Below are 16,263 nucleotides of genomic sequence, written 5' to 3' on the forward strand. Positions count from 1 at the left end.
CAAGAAAAATAGGACAAAGCTGGCCTGTCCTCTGTGAGAGGCCAGCTACCTCACTCTCCAGCCCACAGCAAAGAGAAGACAAGGGTCAGCGGTGTCCACTGCTGAAAGTCAGAAAAGACTGGAAGTGAGTGACCCTTGACCTCTGCAAAGTGCAGGTTACTGTTGACCTTTACAAAGACAAAAGAGCTGCCAAGGTAGGAGAGTCCCCAGGCCACCTGGAGTGGAACTCGGTAGGAAGGGACAGGGAGAGAACCTGAGTCAGAGGCAACCTCTCCAAGGGTTTTTTTTCCCCTTTACATTTATTTTTAGAATTTTAATTTTATGTGTATGAGTGTTTTCCCTACATGTGTACCATCTGTATGCCTGGTGCCCATAGAGCCCAGAAGAGGGTATCAGATATCCTGGAACTGGAGATTTTGATGGTAGAAGATTGTGAGCCACCATGTGAGTGCTGAGAATTGAACCCAGGTCTTCTGGAAGAGCAGTAGGTGCTCTAAACTGCTGAGCCATCTCTCCAGCCCCAGTTTGATTATTTTTATTTTGTGTATACATATAAGTTCATGTAAATATGTGTACCATATGCATGCCTGATGCCTGGAGAGGCCAGAAGATAGGCATTGGATCCCTGGAACTTAAAGATCAGTGTGTGTGTGTGTATTTAAACAACTATTAAAACCTAGCTATCTAAGGAGTGATTTGAAGTGGAAACAAACCTGGGCATACTTATTTGAATGAAGTGAGGCTGAGAGGGATGTGGCCAGAGCTCTTCCTGGGAACAAAAGGTTTCCCCAGCATAGCATCTGGGTCCTTCTGACACAGGCAGGCCTATTGGCCAAGGGGTGAGTCTGTGAGCCACCCTCTTCTACCCTTAGGGAGTAGGGAAGGAGCTTTCTCACAGTGACACTTCGGTATTTCTTCCCTGAGTTTCAGTTCCAAGCTGAGGCTGGCTGTTCCTGCTCACAGCCAGCTCTCTGAGGGTCTCCCCTAAACGGAGCTGGGCTCCCTAAACTTCACTAGCTTCACTTCCGTCACTTCCTCAGACCTCAGCACACACATCGGACCTGGATAGGGTACGTGCAGCCACTGCTGTCAGCCAGGTACTTCCTATTCACCCCAGGAGCTTCCTCTAGGCCAGCCACAAGGCTGAGTTCCCAGCTTCCCTTGTGCAAAGGCTCTTGAGTTAGAACAATGTAGTGGTTCCACTCAAGGAACAATATAACCGTATGTGCACAAACACTGCTTCACAGAAGGAGCCCTTCCTCATCAGTAAGGCAAATTCGGAGAGCTGGGTGTAAGCCAGCAGGCACGGTGCTCCTAGGTACTCCCAGACAGTGCCTGGAAAACGCAGGTTTTGTTCAGGTGTAAAAGTGGCAGGGGACACGGAGAGGAGACATTAGGGTAGTCCATAGGGCCCAACACTGTGGGCAAAAGCATTGCTCTAGGACCAAGTCAAGAAGAGACTTGATATGGTATTATGGAAGCCATCTATGGTGTGCCAGGGCAGGGACCTCAGAGGTTCCCCAGGCAGGGCTAGCACTCATTTCTGAAGATCAGGTGGATCAGACAAAGGGTAGAATCCATAGGCAGCAGAACATGAAGGAACCTGGGCAGGCTAGAGAGAGGCTGAGTTAACACTGTGCAGGTAAGAGCCACGGTGGGCGCTATAGGAACAACCATGTGGAAAGATGGCCAGTGGCCCTGACACTGGAGGGTAGGATGCAGGGGATAAAGGGAGAGAGAAGCCATTCTGAGCCCTTGACTACTTCACATATAGACACCAGAATATAGGGACCATATGGAATCCAGAAGAAGGCATCTGAGGTGATGTTGATGTTAGTGTGTGAAGGCTTCATCATCGGAAGTTCAAAGGTTGGAGGAGATACCGTGTGTGGTGGTTTGAATGAGAATGACCACATCTTTGAATGCTTGGTTCCTAGGGGGCGGGGGCTGTTTAGGAAGAATTAGGAGGTGTGGCCTTTTTGAAGGTTTGTCATTGGGGAGCTCATTGCAGACGTAGTGTTCTCTCTCCTCTCTCTCTCTCTCTCTCTCTCTCTCTCTCTCTCTCTCTCTCTCTCTCTCTCTCTCTCTCTCTGCCTACTGCCTGTAGATAAGATGTGAGCTCTCCGCTACTGCTCCAGCACCATGCCTGCCTGCCTGCTGCCGTGCTCCCTGCCATGATAGTCATGGACTCAAGCTCTGAAACTGTAAACAAATCTCCAATTAAATGCTTTCTTTTATAAATTGCCTTAGTCACTGTCTCTTCACAGCAGTAGAAGAGTAACTAAGACTGTGATTGGGAAGTGCGGGCCTTGCTTAGCTGTACCGAGTTTGTGGAGCTGTAAGTGTCCTAGGCAAAGATGCCATAGGTGTCCGAGAAAAGGTCTGGAGCTCAGAGTGAGGGCCCAGGTCTGATCCCAGATATTGCAGCAAGAGTAATGAGAAGTCCGAAGCCAAAGAGTAGGGTGATGTCAGCAAGACAGACAATCTTGGCAAGAATCCAAGAGTCTCAGTGGTCACCTGGAGAGCTCTGACCAGCCTACTTCATATACCAGCTGTCAAACCACCCTGTCCACCTCACCCAGACTGGCCCTCCAGCTGTCTGTCACCCCACCCTGTCCACACCACCCAGCCTGGTCCTACAGCTCTGGGAAGCCCCCTGTGGGTGCTGTGGGCATCTCAGCCCCGATGGTCCCTACCTCAGCACAGGGTTTTGTATTGCTACCTTGCTTGTTCCACAAGCAGCTTAAGTACTGAATGACTAACTTGGTCACTATACTTGATACTAACTAGGTCACTATAACGTCTAGCCTAAAGCTCCTACAAGGCACAGATTAAGTCTATCCTCCATGATGGATTGACTAATTGGTCAACTGCTAGACTGAGAGTCAAGGAATGTGGCTGGTGATCCAAAGACTTGAGGAAGCTAGACACACAAAACACCCATCTTTCTATACTTGGCTTATTAGGTTAACATGTGAACAGGCCCTGTTTGTACCTGCACAGATGCCATGGAGAAATTACCCACTAGCAGATGCATACGAAGCAGACCAGAGTCCCACCAGTGCGATTGACTGAATGTTTTAAGTTCTCTCAGGATCAGAGATGACTGGGATTGTCCAGCCTTACTCCCAAGGTCTTAGAGTACACAATTCTATAGTCAGTGGATGAGACTCCAGGGCCAAGGAGGGTGCATTAGCAGCTGGCAAACTATAGAAGTTATGTACCAATTCTTCCTCCCAGCCCCATGCTCCCAAAATAAGACTCAGACTCAAAATATATTTACAAATAAATTGGCCACATAGCTAGGCTCTACTCTGACTAGAATTCATAACCTAAGATAACTGTTCATTTATTTTAACCTATATTCTATCATGCAGCTGGTTACCGTGCTCAGGTACCATGTGTCTGTCTCCTCATATCTTCCCAGGCCGATCTCCCACACCTGGCTCTATCCCAGAATCTCTCCTGCCTCTCAGATGTCTGATCTTCTATTTCCTGCCTAAGTCTTGGGCTTTTTCATTGACAGGTGATGCATCCATACATTACACAAGATATTCTCTCTACAGCAGATAGTTCTGCCTCCCTCTCTGGGCTCTTGCTGGACTCTGAGCAGGCCTCATTACAGACCCTTTTCCAGTATGTACTGCTGTGAAACAGGAAATTGTAAGTGTTAAAGAGAGAAAAAGAAGAAGGCACTGAGGCTAAGAAGAAACGGTTGGTGTGGACTGGCCTTAAGCCTGTGTTCAGGATCCTGGAATAGGTGCACCCTTGGTGACAGATGAGACAAGCACTTGGTGAGTCCTGGTCCCATTCATGAGACGCCGTGGAAATGTCCTCAGAAAGGTATCAACACAAAATGCTCCCCCTTTTCATATTAGCAAATATTCCTAGTGGGTAGCACCTAGCTCATGAAAGAAGAGGTTTACCAGAAGCGAGGGTAGGAAGCACAGTAGATCTTAGAGTCGGGGTGAGGGGCAGCCAAGCTGAGGATGGAAAGAACCTGATTATCGATACCATGTGACCAGCTAGAAGCACAAGAATGACATTCCCCACAGCCAAGAGCAGAGTGAGGTGCTTCAGATGGGGACAAAGATCTGGGCACAGGAGAGGGGCCAGTCGGTGTCCATGTGATGGGTCTGTGGGAACCATATCCTTCCTTGGCCTTATGGGGCTTAGGACGTTGGTACAAGCCTGCTACTATCCCCTTCACCAAGGAGGAGGATGAAGGGGCAAAGCTGCCAAGCCTGGAGCTTGGAACCAAGTGGCATGAGGGCACATAGCCACACGAGGGCGCTCTAGCCAAATGTCAGGCATGGGAAGCCACTGTACCCAAGTGGAAAGAGGGTCAGGCTCTGAAGCAGAACCTATGGTCCTGTTTTTTGTCAAAGAGGTCTTTTTTTTTTTAATTGTGGATGTGCTTCAGGGATGTTCACTGTCCTCTGACCCTGTACCTGTCAAAACCACTTCCTGTCCCCAAGAGCTCTTCTAGCCACTCCAAAATGCCAACTTTCCAGAGATTCCCACAGCTGTCACTGTGTGTCCCCATGAGGTAGTCACTTACAGATGCTGGAGAGCAAGAGTCCCCACTGATGTCCCATGTTCTCGGAGGCTTAATGTGATTGCTTTCATCAGAACTGTCGAGAATCGGTACCACCCTGATCACAACAGGGACACAGACATAGGACCCCAAGACAGACACCATGGTACCTGCTCACAAACACGTGGCCACACAGAACAAAAAGTGTACAAAGACCTTCCACAAAGTACATCTGAATCCAGGTGCCCTTCTAGACCCTGGGGTACATGGGGTGTGTCCTAGAGTGTGCTAGAGTGGACCTGCCAGTGGGCAAGGTAGAGACAGTATAGAGGGCATTCAATGACTCTTCAGCACCATGGGAAGTGGGATGTGACCAGTGTGGCCTGGCAGGACAGAGGCAATAAACTCTAAAGGAAACAATAGTGCAGACTGATGTGGAGCTGAGGACTCTACATCACTTCAACGCTGGGTGAGAACCTGGACAAGATCTGTGGACACAGGGCTGGAGAAAGACCTTGGCTCCTTCAGATCGTCACCAAGGATTCCTGGTAGCATTTGCAAAACAGTTGGCCTTGGAGTCCCAAAGTATAGGGAGGGCCTGTGAGGACTACAGGTACCTTTGGGCAGCCCACAGCCAGGAGCCACTGGCCACTTCTGCGCGCAGGTGGTAGAAGGTCTCCACACAGGAAGCAGACTGCAAATAAAAGCATGAAACTTACCCTCCTTCGAAGATCTTGACCCTCGCCGGCTCGCCTCTCTTGGAAGTGGGAGTACCTTCCTCTGCCTTCCCTTGCTTTTCTTCCTTTTCCACTCTAGCTGGGTCTTTCTGGCTCTCTGGGGAAACCAGCGACGGGAGGTGCACCTGAACTCCGTGGGAAAGACAGAACCAAGATTGGTTAGCCTTGCATACTGGGTCAGGGGCAAAGGCATGTGCACCCACATGGCCTCTGTTTTTCACTCAACACCCTCTACAGACTCAAGGACTGGCCACAAGAGTCAAAGTCTCCTCTAAGCTGTGTTTTGACCCCCTCTCAAGGTCATTTTCCCCTGAGACGCACGGGTAGGTCTTTATGTTCTGTGCTATGGGGTCTTTGGGGACATGTCTCATTCACCTTGGTCACTCCAGTACTTAAAATAGGGATCAAAAAGACAAATAATGCTGAAGGAATAGGCGAAGTCTTGGCTCTGTATACATGTATAACTGTGGTGTTCTCACGGTCAGACTGGAAAGCCAAAAGCAATCTACTAGGTAAAGGGTGTGGCTCCAGCAATGCACAGGTCTCCTGCTTCCTGTACTAGCCCTCCTGAGCCAACACCAAAGGCCACTGGGGTATCCACTTTCTGTAGAACAGTGGGTTGCAGTGAGAACTGGATCTGTGGGAAGGGTGAACCCTGATTATGAATTTCCATCGTTTTCCAGGGTCCTGAGAATATATTCTCTAAATCTGAGGTGTGTGTGGGGGTGTGGGGGGTGTTAATGTACATCTTTACATAGGATGCTCGTGCCCATAGAGCTGAGATAAGGGGCATCTTGGGAACCAGGAAAAGTGAGTTCCAATGCCAAATAGATCACTGGAGGCTGGGATACCCTTAGATAGACTACTATACCCTCTGGGATTTGAAACTAAGAAAGCCTTAGACCATTTAAAAAAAGATTTTATTTTTAATTGTGGTGTGTGTGTGTGTGTGTGTCTATGTACACATGTGCACAGAAAAGAACAGGACATCAGATCCCCTGGAGCTGGACTCACAGGTGATTGTGAGCCACTTCACGTGGGTGCTGGGGATCTAAACTCTGTAAGAAGAGTAACCACTCTTGACTAAAGAGCCACCTCTTCAGACCTGGCTTAGACCATCCTAAAGATCCATTCAGAAACTGATCTCTGTGACTCAGTGACCCCATAGAGGTCACCGAGGTCCCTTCCCAATGGGAGGGGAAATGGAAACCAAGTTCAGGTCTAGACAGCTGTGCTGGTGGAAGCCAAGCAGTTAGATTTCTAGGGCACACTCCACATTTCCACCATGGCCTGCAATCCACAGAGTGGCCAAGGGGTCCAACACAGGCAGGCACACGGAGTCTCCATTGCTACCTGATGCCATTCTGGGGAGGCCAGAGGAGGTGGGATTGGGTGGCAACACAATTCCAGGAAACAGTGCCTAAATTGAGTGGGGTGGGGGCCTAGGATCCGTGGTAGCATTGAATAGTAATGTGGGTCATGTTAGCTAAGGGCATATACATAGCTTCACTGGTCAATACTGTTGCCTACTCTCACAGCCTTGAGCTAAGTTAGCATCACTCCTCATTTTCAGATAAAGAAACCAAGGTACAGGGAAGTTAGGTGAATGGCCCATGGTCACACAGCTGAATATGTGAAATAGTGGGCCTCAAACCTGGGCAGTTCAGTCCTTGCTCCCATTGCAGGGCTATGGCTATTAGAGTGAGAGAAAATGGAAGAAAAAGCATAAGGAAAGAAATGACTGCAAGATGGATTGTGCAAGATGGATGGTTATGCAAGCATGGGTCTCTTCAGGATCTAAATGCAGATGACCAAACACAATGTGTCGTGGACTATACTTAAGATGACAGCTAAGCCATGTTTCCTAGTGCTTAGATAAATGACATTTCTGTAATGGCTAAGGGAAGACACCAGCTACAAAGTAACAACTGTCAGTGGAGTGTGCAGAAGAGCTTAAACTGTAGCCAAGTATGGCTTGGGTGGTGCTGGGGTTGGCAGAGGGTGAGCCTCCCATTACTGGAGACATGTAAGGAAGGGAATGGGGGTTGTAGAAAGGCCTCAGCTTACAGACCATGCAGTTATATTAATGTATGATATTTGTACACTTTGGGTAGGAACATTTAAACTCTAAGGAAATGTCTGTAGGTTTCAGCTCATTTTATGAAAGCAGCAGGATGAAAAAAATGACTGTCAAATTTAGAGATGAGAAACCAACACTTCTTTTGTCTTATATACCTCTGATACCTCTCATCAGGGAATAGGAACAGTTCAGACCTGTTTCAAAGGATTTTGGAGTGAGCTCTAGTTCTGAATCTGATCTTTGCCATTTACTCTGTGGCCTTGTGTAAGTTACTTAGCCTCTCTGAACTTTGATCTATTTACCTACTGTACCCCAGTTTCCCAGGGTGTTATGAAAACAAGAGTAAAGTTTAGCACAGTATCTGGCACACAGCAGGTGTGTTTCCAGTGTAACTGTGCCAGCATCTTGGCAGCAGCCACAGTTTATGGCAGTAACACCAGAAGTGGAAATCCTGTTCAGAGATGTCTGATGTGGACTGACAAAGACATCAGAGAATAAATTTGGAAAGCAGTTTGTGAAGAATATCCAGCTGAGCCCAGTCACTTCTGATATGACTTTCACCTCATGATGAAAGCACACTGTATAAGCATCTGGGAAGCTGCAGACACAGGTCTGCTCTCAGGTCTACAAAAGGAGTCTGGGTTCCAGTGTCTGTGTGGGATTTGGTCAAAGCACCGGGTTGCAACAGTTACATGTGGGCATCATTAAATTTGCAATTATCTTTCAAAAATTTCATTCCTCAACTAACAATGAAAGAGAGAGAGAGAGAGAGAGAGAGAGAGAGAGAGAGAGAGAGAGAGAGAGAGAGAGAGAGAGAATGGAGACAAAGAAAAGGAAAGGAAAGGAAAGAAAAAAAGAAGAGAAAAGAAAAAAGAAAAGAAAAGAAAAGGAAAGGAAAGAAAAGAAAAAAGAAAAGAAAAGGAAAGGAAAGAAAAGAAAAAAGAAAAGAAAAGAAAAGAAAAGAAATACTCATTTCATCCAGCTAGGTCTGCTTAGTTCAAATTCTGGAATTGCCAAATGTTTACCCCAAGTCCTTGACCTCCTTCAGCCTCTGAGCCCAGGTTCCCTCAGCTGTACAATGGATGAGGTGATGTCGCCTTAAAAGGCGAGGTGAGAAGTGATTAGGTTCCAGGGCCCAGCCCAGGGCTTGGCAACCAAAAGACCACTGCTCACTCCAAAAATTCCAGGCATGGTTTGAATGTGAAAAGTCCCCATATAAACTGATGCTGACTGGGAAGACTGTTCAACCATTAGGAGGTGTACCCTCACTGGAGGAAGAGAGTGTCTATTGTGATGACCATAAGGATTTATAGCTGGGCTCTGCTCCTTATTCATTCTCTGCTTCCTGAATGTGGAGGCAATACAACCAGCCAACTTCTTTTTCTTTTCTTTTTTTTTTTTTTTCTTTTTCAAGACAGGGTTTCTCTGTATAGCCCTGGCTGTCCTGGAACTCACTTTGTAGACCAGGCTGGCCTCGAACTCAGAAATCTGCCTGCCTCTGCCTCTTGAGTGCTGGGATTAAAGGCCATGTGCCACCATGCCTGGCAACCAGCCAATTTCTAAATGCCTCTTCTGCCTCTTCCATGGCTCCCTGGCCACTATGTATTGTATGCTTCTGAAATTATAAGTCAAAATAAATTCTTTCCCTTAGGTTACTTTTGTCGGGATATTTTGTCACACTAGGCCAGCACAGGTCCTGGCCTGAAGCTTTAGGCTGGCCTTGCCTGTGTAAAAGTGTTGTCTTTTTAATGCAAATTGGAATTTCTGAGTTTCAAATCTGTTAAAATGATATGGGAAACTTTATTGTATAGCTCCTTAAGTAGCCCAGGTCAGAGGCAATGGAAGAATAAATATGAGTTGCATTGAAAGCCTACTGCTAATCTATAGCACAGACATCTCAAATTGTGATATTGTCTCCTACAGGTGGAGAGGTTTACTGCAGCCCAGTTCTATGCACCATCTTACAGGAAAGTATTCTTTTAGGAGTGAATTGTGTCAAATGTGGAAATGAGACAATTTTAAAGGATAGTAGAGACACCCCCCCCCCAGCAGATACAGAAAAAAATTAAAAAGCAGATTGAAACTAATAAGATGATGGAGAACCACATGGGAAAGGGCTGGAATAAAGTTCTAAAATTGTCCAAAGCATCCCCCCCAATTTCTCCAACTTTGTTCTTTAGAGAATCACTCTATATCTTCCTGAAACTGAACTTTTCAATTTTATAGTAGAAACTTCTGGAAAAGTAGCAGCATTTTGCTGATAGCATTACTGCAACTATGTTAGGGACACAAGGGCAGAGAAGCTCAGTGACCATGTTTTCTTATGAGGTCAAGACTCCCAGAGAGAAAAACCTGCCTCCCACCCCAAGCTGGTTTTAATTCTACAAACTTAGCATGAAGACAATGTGGCTTTAAAAGCTCAGCATAAGCTTTTGCATTACTTGGTGGCTAGAACAAGGCAGAACTTACCTCTGTCATGCGGGGCTTTCGGGAGTTGGATGGAACCAGCCTTCCTGCCTCAGGATGCGGAGCTGTGGCCATGGTATATGTCTCTTTGCTCACCTTCTGCTTAGATCGCAGGAGGGACAAAGCAGCTTTAGTGGAAACCCCTGGAAGGTTGGGGTTGTACAAACTTATGCACCAACCAGCGTAAACAGAGGACCTCCTATCTGCATGCTGGATGTGATTTGGCTTAATGTAGTTTAAATAGCACCAACTGACATTAGTGGTTGTGTGGAGGCTGGGGAACTGCAGTACCTTCTTTGAGTCTGTACCTTCTTGCAATTTGGCTGGTTTAGGGGAAGTATCTGACAGAGGCAGAGAACTTGGGGGTGCCAGGGGAGGGAGGTCAGTCTGTTCCTTTGGATCTTCTTTCTTTACACTCAGTGGAGGCAGACCTCTTCGGTGAGCTTTGCTAGATGGTTGGGCATATTCCTTCAAAGTTTCTGAGCCTGGGGCTGTCCCATGGGACAATGTGGAATGAGAGAGGGGAGAAAGTTCTTTTGGGTCGGATGCATCTGAAGACAAGCTGGACAGTGTTTCTGCCTCCCTCCTGCTCCGGCCCTGGCTACCCACATGGGGTTTCTCTGTCTTCTTCCTGTCCTCTGTACTTGTCAGCACGACACTACAGGTACTCACAAGCTCCAGTTTTTCATCTGCCTTGGAAGCTTCTTCCTCCTTTACCCTTTTCTGCTGCTGGGTTTCCATGGTAAGTTCAAGACTGCCAGCTGGGGAAAGGACGCGTTTGCTTCCACTGGCTGTGGATGAGCACCCCTCCAGGCTCAGGATACCCTCAGAAGACAGTGAAGTGCCTTTCCTTTCAGGTACTCTCAGATATGGTGTCTGGTAACCTCTGTTTTGTTCCTTGCTTATGCTCGATGGCCCAGGTTCAGCCTCATATACATCAGCCTCACAAACAGTCATACTTTTGGAGGAGGGCTCCTCGTACTTGGTAAGAGCCGTGCTTGCTGAGCTACCCGGAGACTGTGTGACCAAGATCTGAGACAAAGTGGTGTACATGGCACTTCCATAGGATGGCATGTGGGTCTGGATTCGGACAGGAACAACCAGTGACACCATGGCATCTGGACAGGCAGGCAGGGCCAGTGATGGGGCTGATGTGGGAGCTGGGGAGGTGGCTTGGGGAGTCACAGGAGGCAGCTGGATGTCACTGCTGTATTCTGTGCTGCTGGAGGGGCCAGGAGGTTCTGTTGCCAGAGGGGGCAGGCTGGTTTTGACTGGGGGCAAGTGGCTTTCTATTTCACCAGGGAGCTGCAGTGCAAACTGGGATTGCAGAGGGAGGAAATATCCGGAGAGGGTTGAAGGGGCAGGGCATGGCATGGGGAGAAAGGAAGGGGGCTGCTGGAAGGGGATATCTGCAGCGTGAGGCAGGAGCTGGGGGAGATGGAGCTGGCTGGGGTGTAGCACAGTAGGCTGTAGAGGAAGTGGTGGGGCTTGGAACAAGGAAGGTGGGAGCGGGGGCATGGAGTATGGGGAGGAGAGGAGGCCGGCCATTGCTTGTGTGGGGAAGAACTCAGAGGGCTGTTCTTGCTCCTGAGGCAAGAGCTGTTGCAAGGAGAAGAGAGAGACTGGAGGGGGCAGCTGGGTGCCAAGAGGTTGGAACACTTGCAGAGCTTCTGTGTAGGGTGGGCTGGATCCCAGTGGGGGCCTGTCCTGCATCTGGCTTTTGCCCCCTGAAGGCCCACCTTGTGTAGTGCCCACAGAGATCTGGGGCACAGAGCTTTTTGTGGAAGGCTTGCTGGCTGCAGGCTCCTCACTGCTCTCTTGTTTTCCCTTGGGCACAGCCTCCAGCTCGGCTTCTGGAGGTCTGTTCAGGGAGGCCTGTCTTACCAGAAAACATTTTCTTCTTTCTGGCGGGGCGGCTGGGGGTGGCGGAGCTGCAGGCACTGCTACAGATGGTCCTGTAGGGGACAAGCTGCCGTAGTCAAAGGATTTGCTTCGGGTCTCCGTCATGTGTGAGGAATGGGGCACATTGGGGCTCTGCTCCGAGGCTGACCGTCTCATCTCTCGGGCATGTGGGTGGTGGCTGGGGACAGTCAGCATGTGGGAGCCCAAGGTTTTGGAGCGTGTGTCTGAGAAGGGTCCAGGGGTCTCAGCTTTTCCATGGTCTTCCCTGTCGAATGAAGCTGAGCGGCTGGAGCCACTCAGAGAAATGCTGCTCTCCTGGCTTGGGCTTCGAGACAGAGGCACAGAGGACTCAAAGCTGGACTCCCCTGAGGACTGAGCCATCTCAGCCAGGCGGAGTCTCTTTTTCTTGGGTGGCAGCTTCTCCGCTGGGAGTTGTGCCAGTGTTTGGCTGCGCTGGGGCCACTGGAATTCTTCTGTCTTCTCAGGCTCCTTGGGGGGCGGCTCAGGCTCTGTGTCAGGCCTGTCCGGTTCTTCTGTCACGAGGATCTCTGGAACCTGAATGTTGGGCTGCCGGACCAACCTCGGCTGCAGGGAGTGAGCCGAGCGTCCATGCGGGGCAGATGGTGGGGATGAGAACTGGGCCGGGGACTTGTCTTCCTCCAGGCCACTGGGCTGCTCCGGTGGGTCAGACTTCTCAAAGGAGCTGGTGTGCTGGATGACGGAAATTTCTTTGGACATTGTTCTCCTCTCCTTCCCTGGTTCTGACCCAGCTCCTGGCTTGGGAGTCCTGGGCTGGAAGCTCGTGGGTCCCTCTAGAGAGGGCACTGACTTGCTTGCTTCTGCTGGTGACTTGGTGGACTCCAGGGGACGGTTATGAGCTGTTTCTGATGGGCCTGGGCTGCCAAAGGCAGGTGGCTCTTCCTCATCTCCAAGGCTCTTTTCCTTCCGTCTTTTTCTCAGCGGAGTGAGTTCCAAGGTGGCCCCCAGTTTATAATGCATCATCTGGGACCAAGGCTCAGGCTCAGCCTGAGTCTTTTCCACTTCATGAGCACCTGCAGAGTGGGCTTTTGTGATCTGGAGCTCAGAGCAGTAGTATTTCTTATGAGCTTCGTAATTATCTCTCTTTTTGTACCGAGCACCGCAGATGGTACATTCATAGTTCACGCCTTTTGTTTTGAACCCCTTCTTGGTCTTTTTGGTAAGGTCGCTTTCCTTGGGTTCTGGTTCATCGGAGGGCTTGGAGGTGGGGTCCTTGCTGCTCGGTCCAGGCTCCTCGGAACTGTACTCACCCCCCAAAGGTAATTCAATGGCTGGCTGGCGCTTTAGCATCCGTGGGTGGGAGGTAAACACGGGAGTGTTGCGGCTGGGGACCTCGGGGTCAGCGACGTGGTCGTCAAAGGAGTAGCTACCACGAAAGGTGTGGTGATGGGTGCTGATGGTGCAGGCGGCAGAAGGCATTGAGTGGCTTCTCAGGAGAGGCACAGGGTGCGTGGAGCTGGGTGGGTGCTGGAGGCTCAGCAGTGATTGCTCCTGCTTAGTCTTCTCCCCATGGGACGATAGTGAGTCCCGGTAGAGGCTGGACTTCGGGGACTCCACGCTGCTGCGCCTGGTTAGAGAGCTCCTCCTGGGCTTCACACTGTCGATCTCACTGGTGTCCACCACGGCTTCATTGATGGTGATGAGCTTGGTGATATGTTCGATCACTTGTGTCCTGGGCACAGACAAAGGTACCAAGCTGGGCTTGTCTTCTGAGGATAGAGGCAGTAGGGGCTGGGTAGAGGTGGATGCCAGTATGGAGGTCCGCTGCCCAATCCGTCCACACTTGCCGAAGATGATCTCTGCGTAGGACTTTGCGTTGGTGTTGGGGGGGCTGACCTGCTGCTCCGCGCTCTCAGAGCGGGAGAAGTACCCGGACTCTGTGCTGCCTTTGCTCCCTGGGCTCAGGAATGTCTGCTCTTCGATCAGCTTCTTCCTCTCGCTCAGGCGGAGTGCCAGCTTCTGCTTGATGGTGTGCGTGTCTTCCGGTTTATGGCTCAGGGGATGTTCCGATGAGGCTTCTGCAAATGGGACGGGGTCCTCTAGTGATGGGCCAGTGCTTGACTGGGACAGGGAGCAGCGTTCCTGGCTGGAACCGTGGCTCCCGGAGCTGTACAAACTACTTGAGAGCAGGGGGTGCTTGGGTTTGGGGAGAACATCTGTGGAGGGACCTGATGCGGCACCGGTTTCCTCCTCTGAGTCTGTGCTTTCTCCCTCGGTGGGCTCCTCAAACTCTTCCCCGGGGATCCTCTCCATCTCCAGCCCAGGGGGGTACATCTCGCTGCTGGAGCCCGAGGCCAGGCCAGCTTTGATACGGTGGGCATGAGACTTCCTGTGTTTGTAGAGGTTACTCTTGGTCTTGAAGGAGAAGCCGCAGGGGCCGCAGGGGTAGGGCCTCTCGCCTGTGTGTGAGCGAATGTGTTTCTGGAGCACACTGGGCTTGGCGCAGGGTCGGCTGCAGTATTGACATATATACTTGCCTGGCTTCTGCGGTTTCCTCTCTTTCTTGTGTGCCTCTTCTGCAGGTTTCAGGGAGACCTGTGAGGGACGAGGCACAAAGACCTTAGGGATGCCAGGCAGCTCCTCAGGAGGAAGGATAGAAGCATGGGATGGGAGGAGCTGGCTCTGCGGATGCAGCCCGGGGGCCACAAAGGAGCCCGAGGGTCCAGGTCTCATGGGGTCAACCAGCTGCCACGTGGACCCCTCGAGGAGATGCTCTGGCTTGCCCGGGGACATGAATGCTGGTGTCAGAGGGTGCTGCGGAAGCTGAGAGATGTGAACCGAGGCCTCGATGGAAGGCCTCCGGGCAGGCTTCTGCTGCTGGCCCGTTTTCTCCTGAGAGGGGCCTGAGAAAGGCTGCGGGGCTAGGAGCTCCTGGGTGGCACTCTCTGAGGGAGCAGTAGTGCCGCTGCCTGGGTATGGAGCACTGGAAGAAACGCTCGTCTGAATGGCCTCTCCTTTGGTCAGCCGCTTCCGGGGACTTCCATCAGTCTTCTTGGTGCCCTTGATGCTTTGGTCAGGATCCATGACCTTCACAAGACTTCAGATGCTACTCAGGGAGTTTGGGGTAGGTCGCATTTATGAATAATCCAAGTGTCCCGAGGTGTCTAGCTTTGGCCACATTGGTCAAGAGCCATGGAAGCCAACCCCACGATGGTTTTGGGGCTGGGCTTTTTTTTTAATCCCCCCAAGTGTCAGTGGCTGCAAGTGGACTCAGAGCAGGTCCCAGGGCCCACGCTATTCATATTGGTGTGGCATAGCCCGCTACTCTGCAGACAGAAAGCATACTGGCATTTTTCTGCCTGAACGCCTGTCTTGAAAACAGCCTGGAAGATGTCAGTATTGCCATTGAGTGGGTTTGGGTGATAAGTGGCCCCCACGAGTCCCCTGTGTGCTATATGAACAGCTGAAGGTCGGAGACATCCATGTCCATGGGCCTGTCATCCCTAGTCCGGGCCGGAGAGATGCCACAATGGATGCTGGGGCGGCTCTCTTCTGCCCTTGAATTCTGTATTGGAGAATAGCAGCCTCGGAGGAGAAATCACGGTCTTCTACGAGGGGAAAAAATACACACAACAGAGGGAAAGGATTTACTGAGGCTGTCCACAGGCTGGGCAAATGGAGTGCAGTTAAAGCTGGTTAAGACTTCTTAAAAACTAGCCAGAGACATTCAAACAGGATGCCGCACCCCATCTCCCCACACTCATACTACACCAATGCCTCCACAGAGCCAATGCTTCTGACACTGTCTTATGGGGTTTCTGGGGGCTAGAGGCCTGGACCCCTCACCCTGCCCTGTGACCCAGTCCCAGGGAGCCTGGGCTTGCCAAGCCTCTGCTGTGAATCTGGAATAAGGGTAGTAGCAGGTCCCGTCAGAACTGCTCCTGTAGCCTGCAGAAGAACACCATTAGGAAATGGATAAAGATGCTGCTGAGGGGGATACAGATGGTGCTGGATGGGCGAGAGGTAAGAAGTGTCTGAGGATGCTGGGATGAGCTTTCCAAAGGATAGACTGTTAACAAAGACACTCTCTGGCCCCAGATCTGCATGGCCTTGAGAAATATCACTCATATTCACCCCCATGCAAATCCCTAACTTGTGTTTCTGGGCAAAGCTATAGAGGTTGGGACATAGCCCATGGTAACTCACACTGAACCTGGCTGTGACCACCAGACTGATCCAAACACTCCCAAGGAAATGGGAGATTTTCTAGAGAGTTCCTCCAGCTTTGCAAGCATGTGTGTGTGTGTGTGTGTATGTGTGTGTGTGTGTTTATCCATGTCCTGTAACTCACTCTGTGGATCAGGCTGACCTCAAACTCAGAGATCCACTTGCCTCTGCCTCCCATGGGCTGAAATTAAAGGCATATGGGACCAACCAGGCAGGGCCACACAGGCCCTCTGAGTTTAGAACTGGCACCCTCTGCATCTTTCTTTACCATATTGTAGGACAGGTGTTGTTGCCAGGGTGGATGCTGGATATCAAAAACTCATGACTTGGGAATT

General features: G+C 50.3%; 1 protein-coding gene across 2 annotated transcripts in view; it reads right to left on the minus strand.

Annotated features, from left to right (window-relative positions):
- Hivep3 (HIVEP zinc finger 3) overlaps nt 1–16,263 on the minus strand; it is a 314,456-nt gene that overhangs the window by 23,341 nt on the left and 274,852 nt on the right. For both annotated transcript variants that reach the window (XM_021160203.3, XM_085839013.1), the window contains 2 exons: nt 9,824–15,309; nt 5,257–5,399 (listed from right to left, as the gene is read on the minus strand). In XM_021160203.3, the coding sequence (XP_021015862.1) occupies nt 5,257–5,399; nt 9,824–14,785 (5,105 nt within the window). In that variant the 5' untranslated portion in view covers nt 14,786–15,309. The remainder of the gene's footprint in view (nt 1–5,256; nt 5,400–9,823; nt 15,310–16,263) is intronic.

The sequence above is a fragment of the Mus caroli genome, unplaced genomic scaffold, assembly GCF_978045245.1.
Source record: "Mus caroli unplaced genomic scaffold, Mus_caroli_1 scaffold_6, whole genome shotgun sequence".
In the NCBI taxonomy this organism is placed as follows: Eukaryota; Metazoa; Chordata; class Mammalia; order Rodentia; family Muridae; genus Mus; species Mus caroli.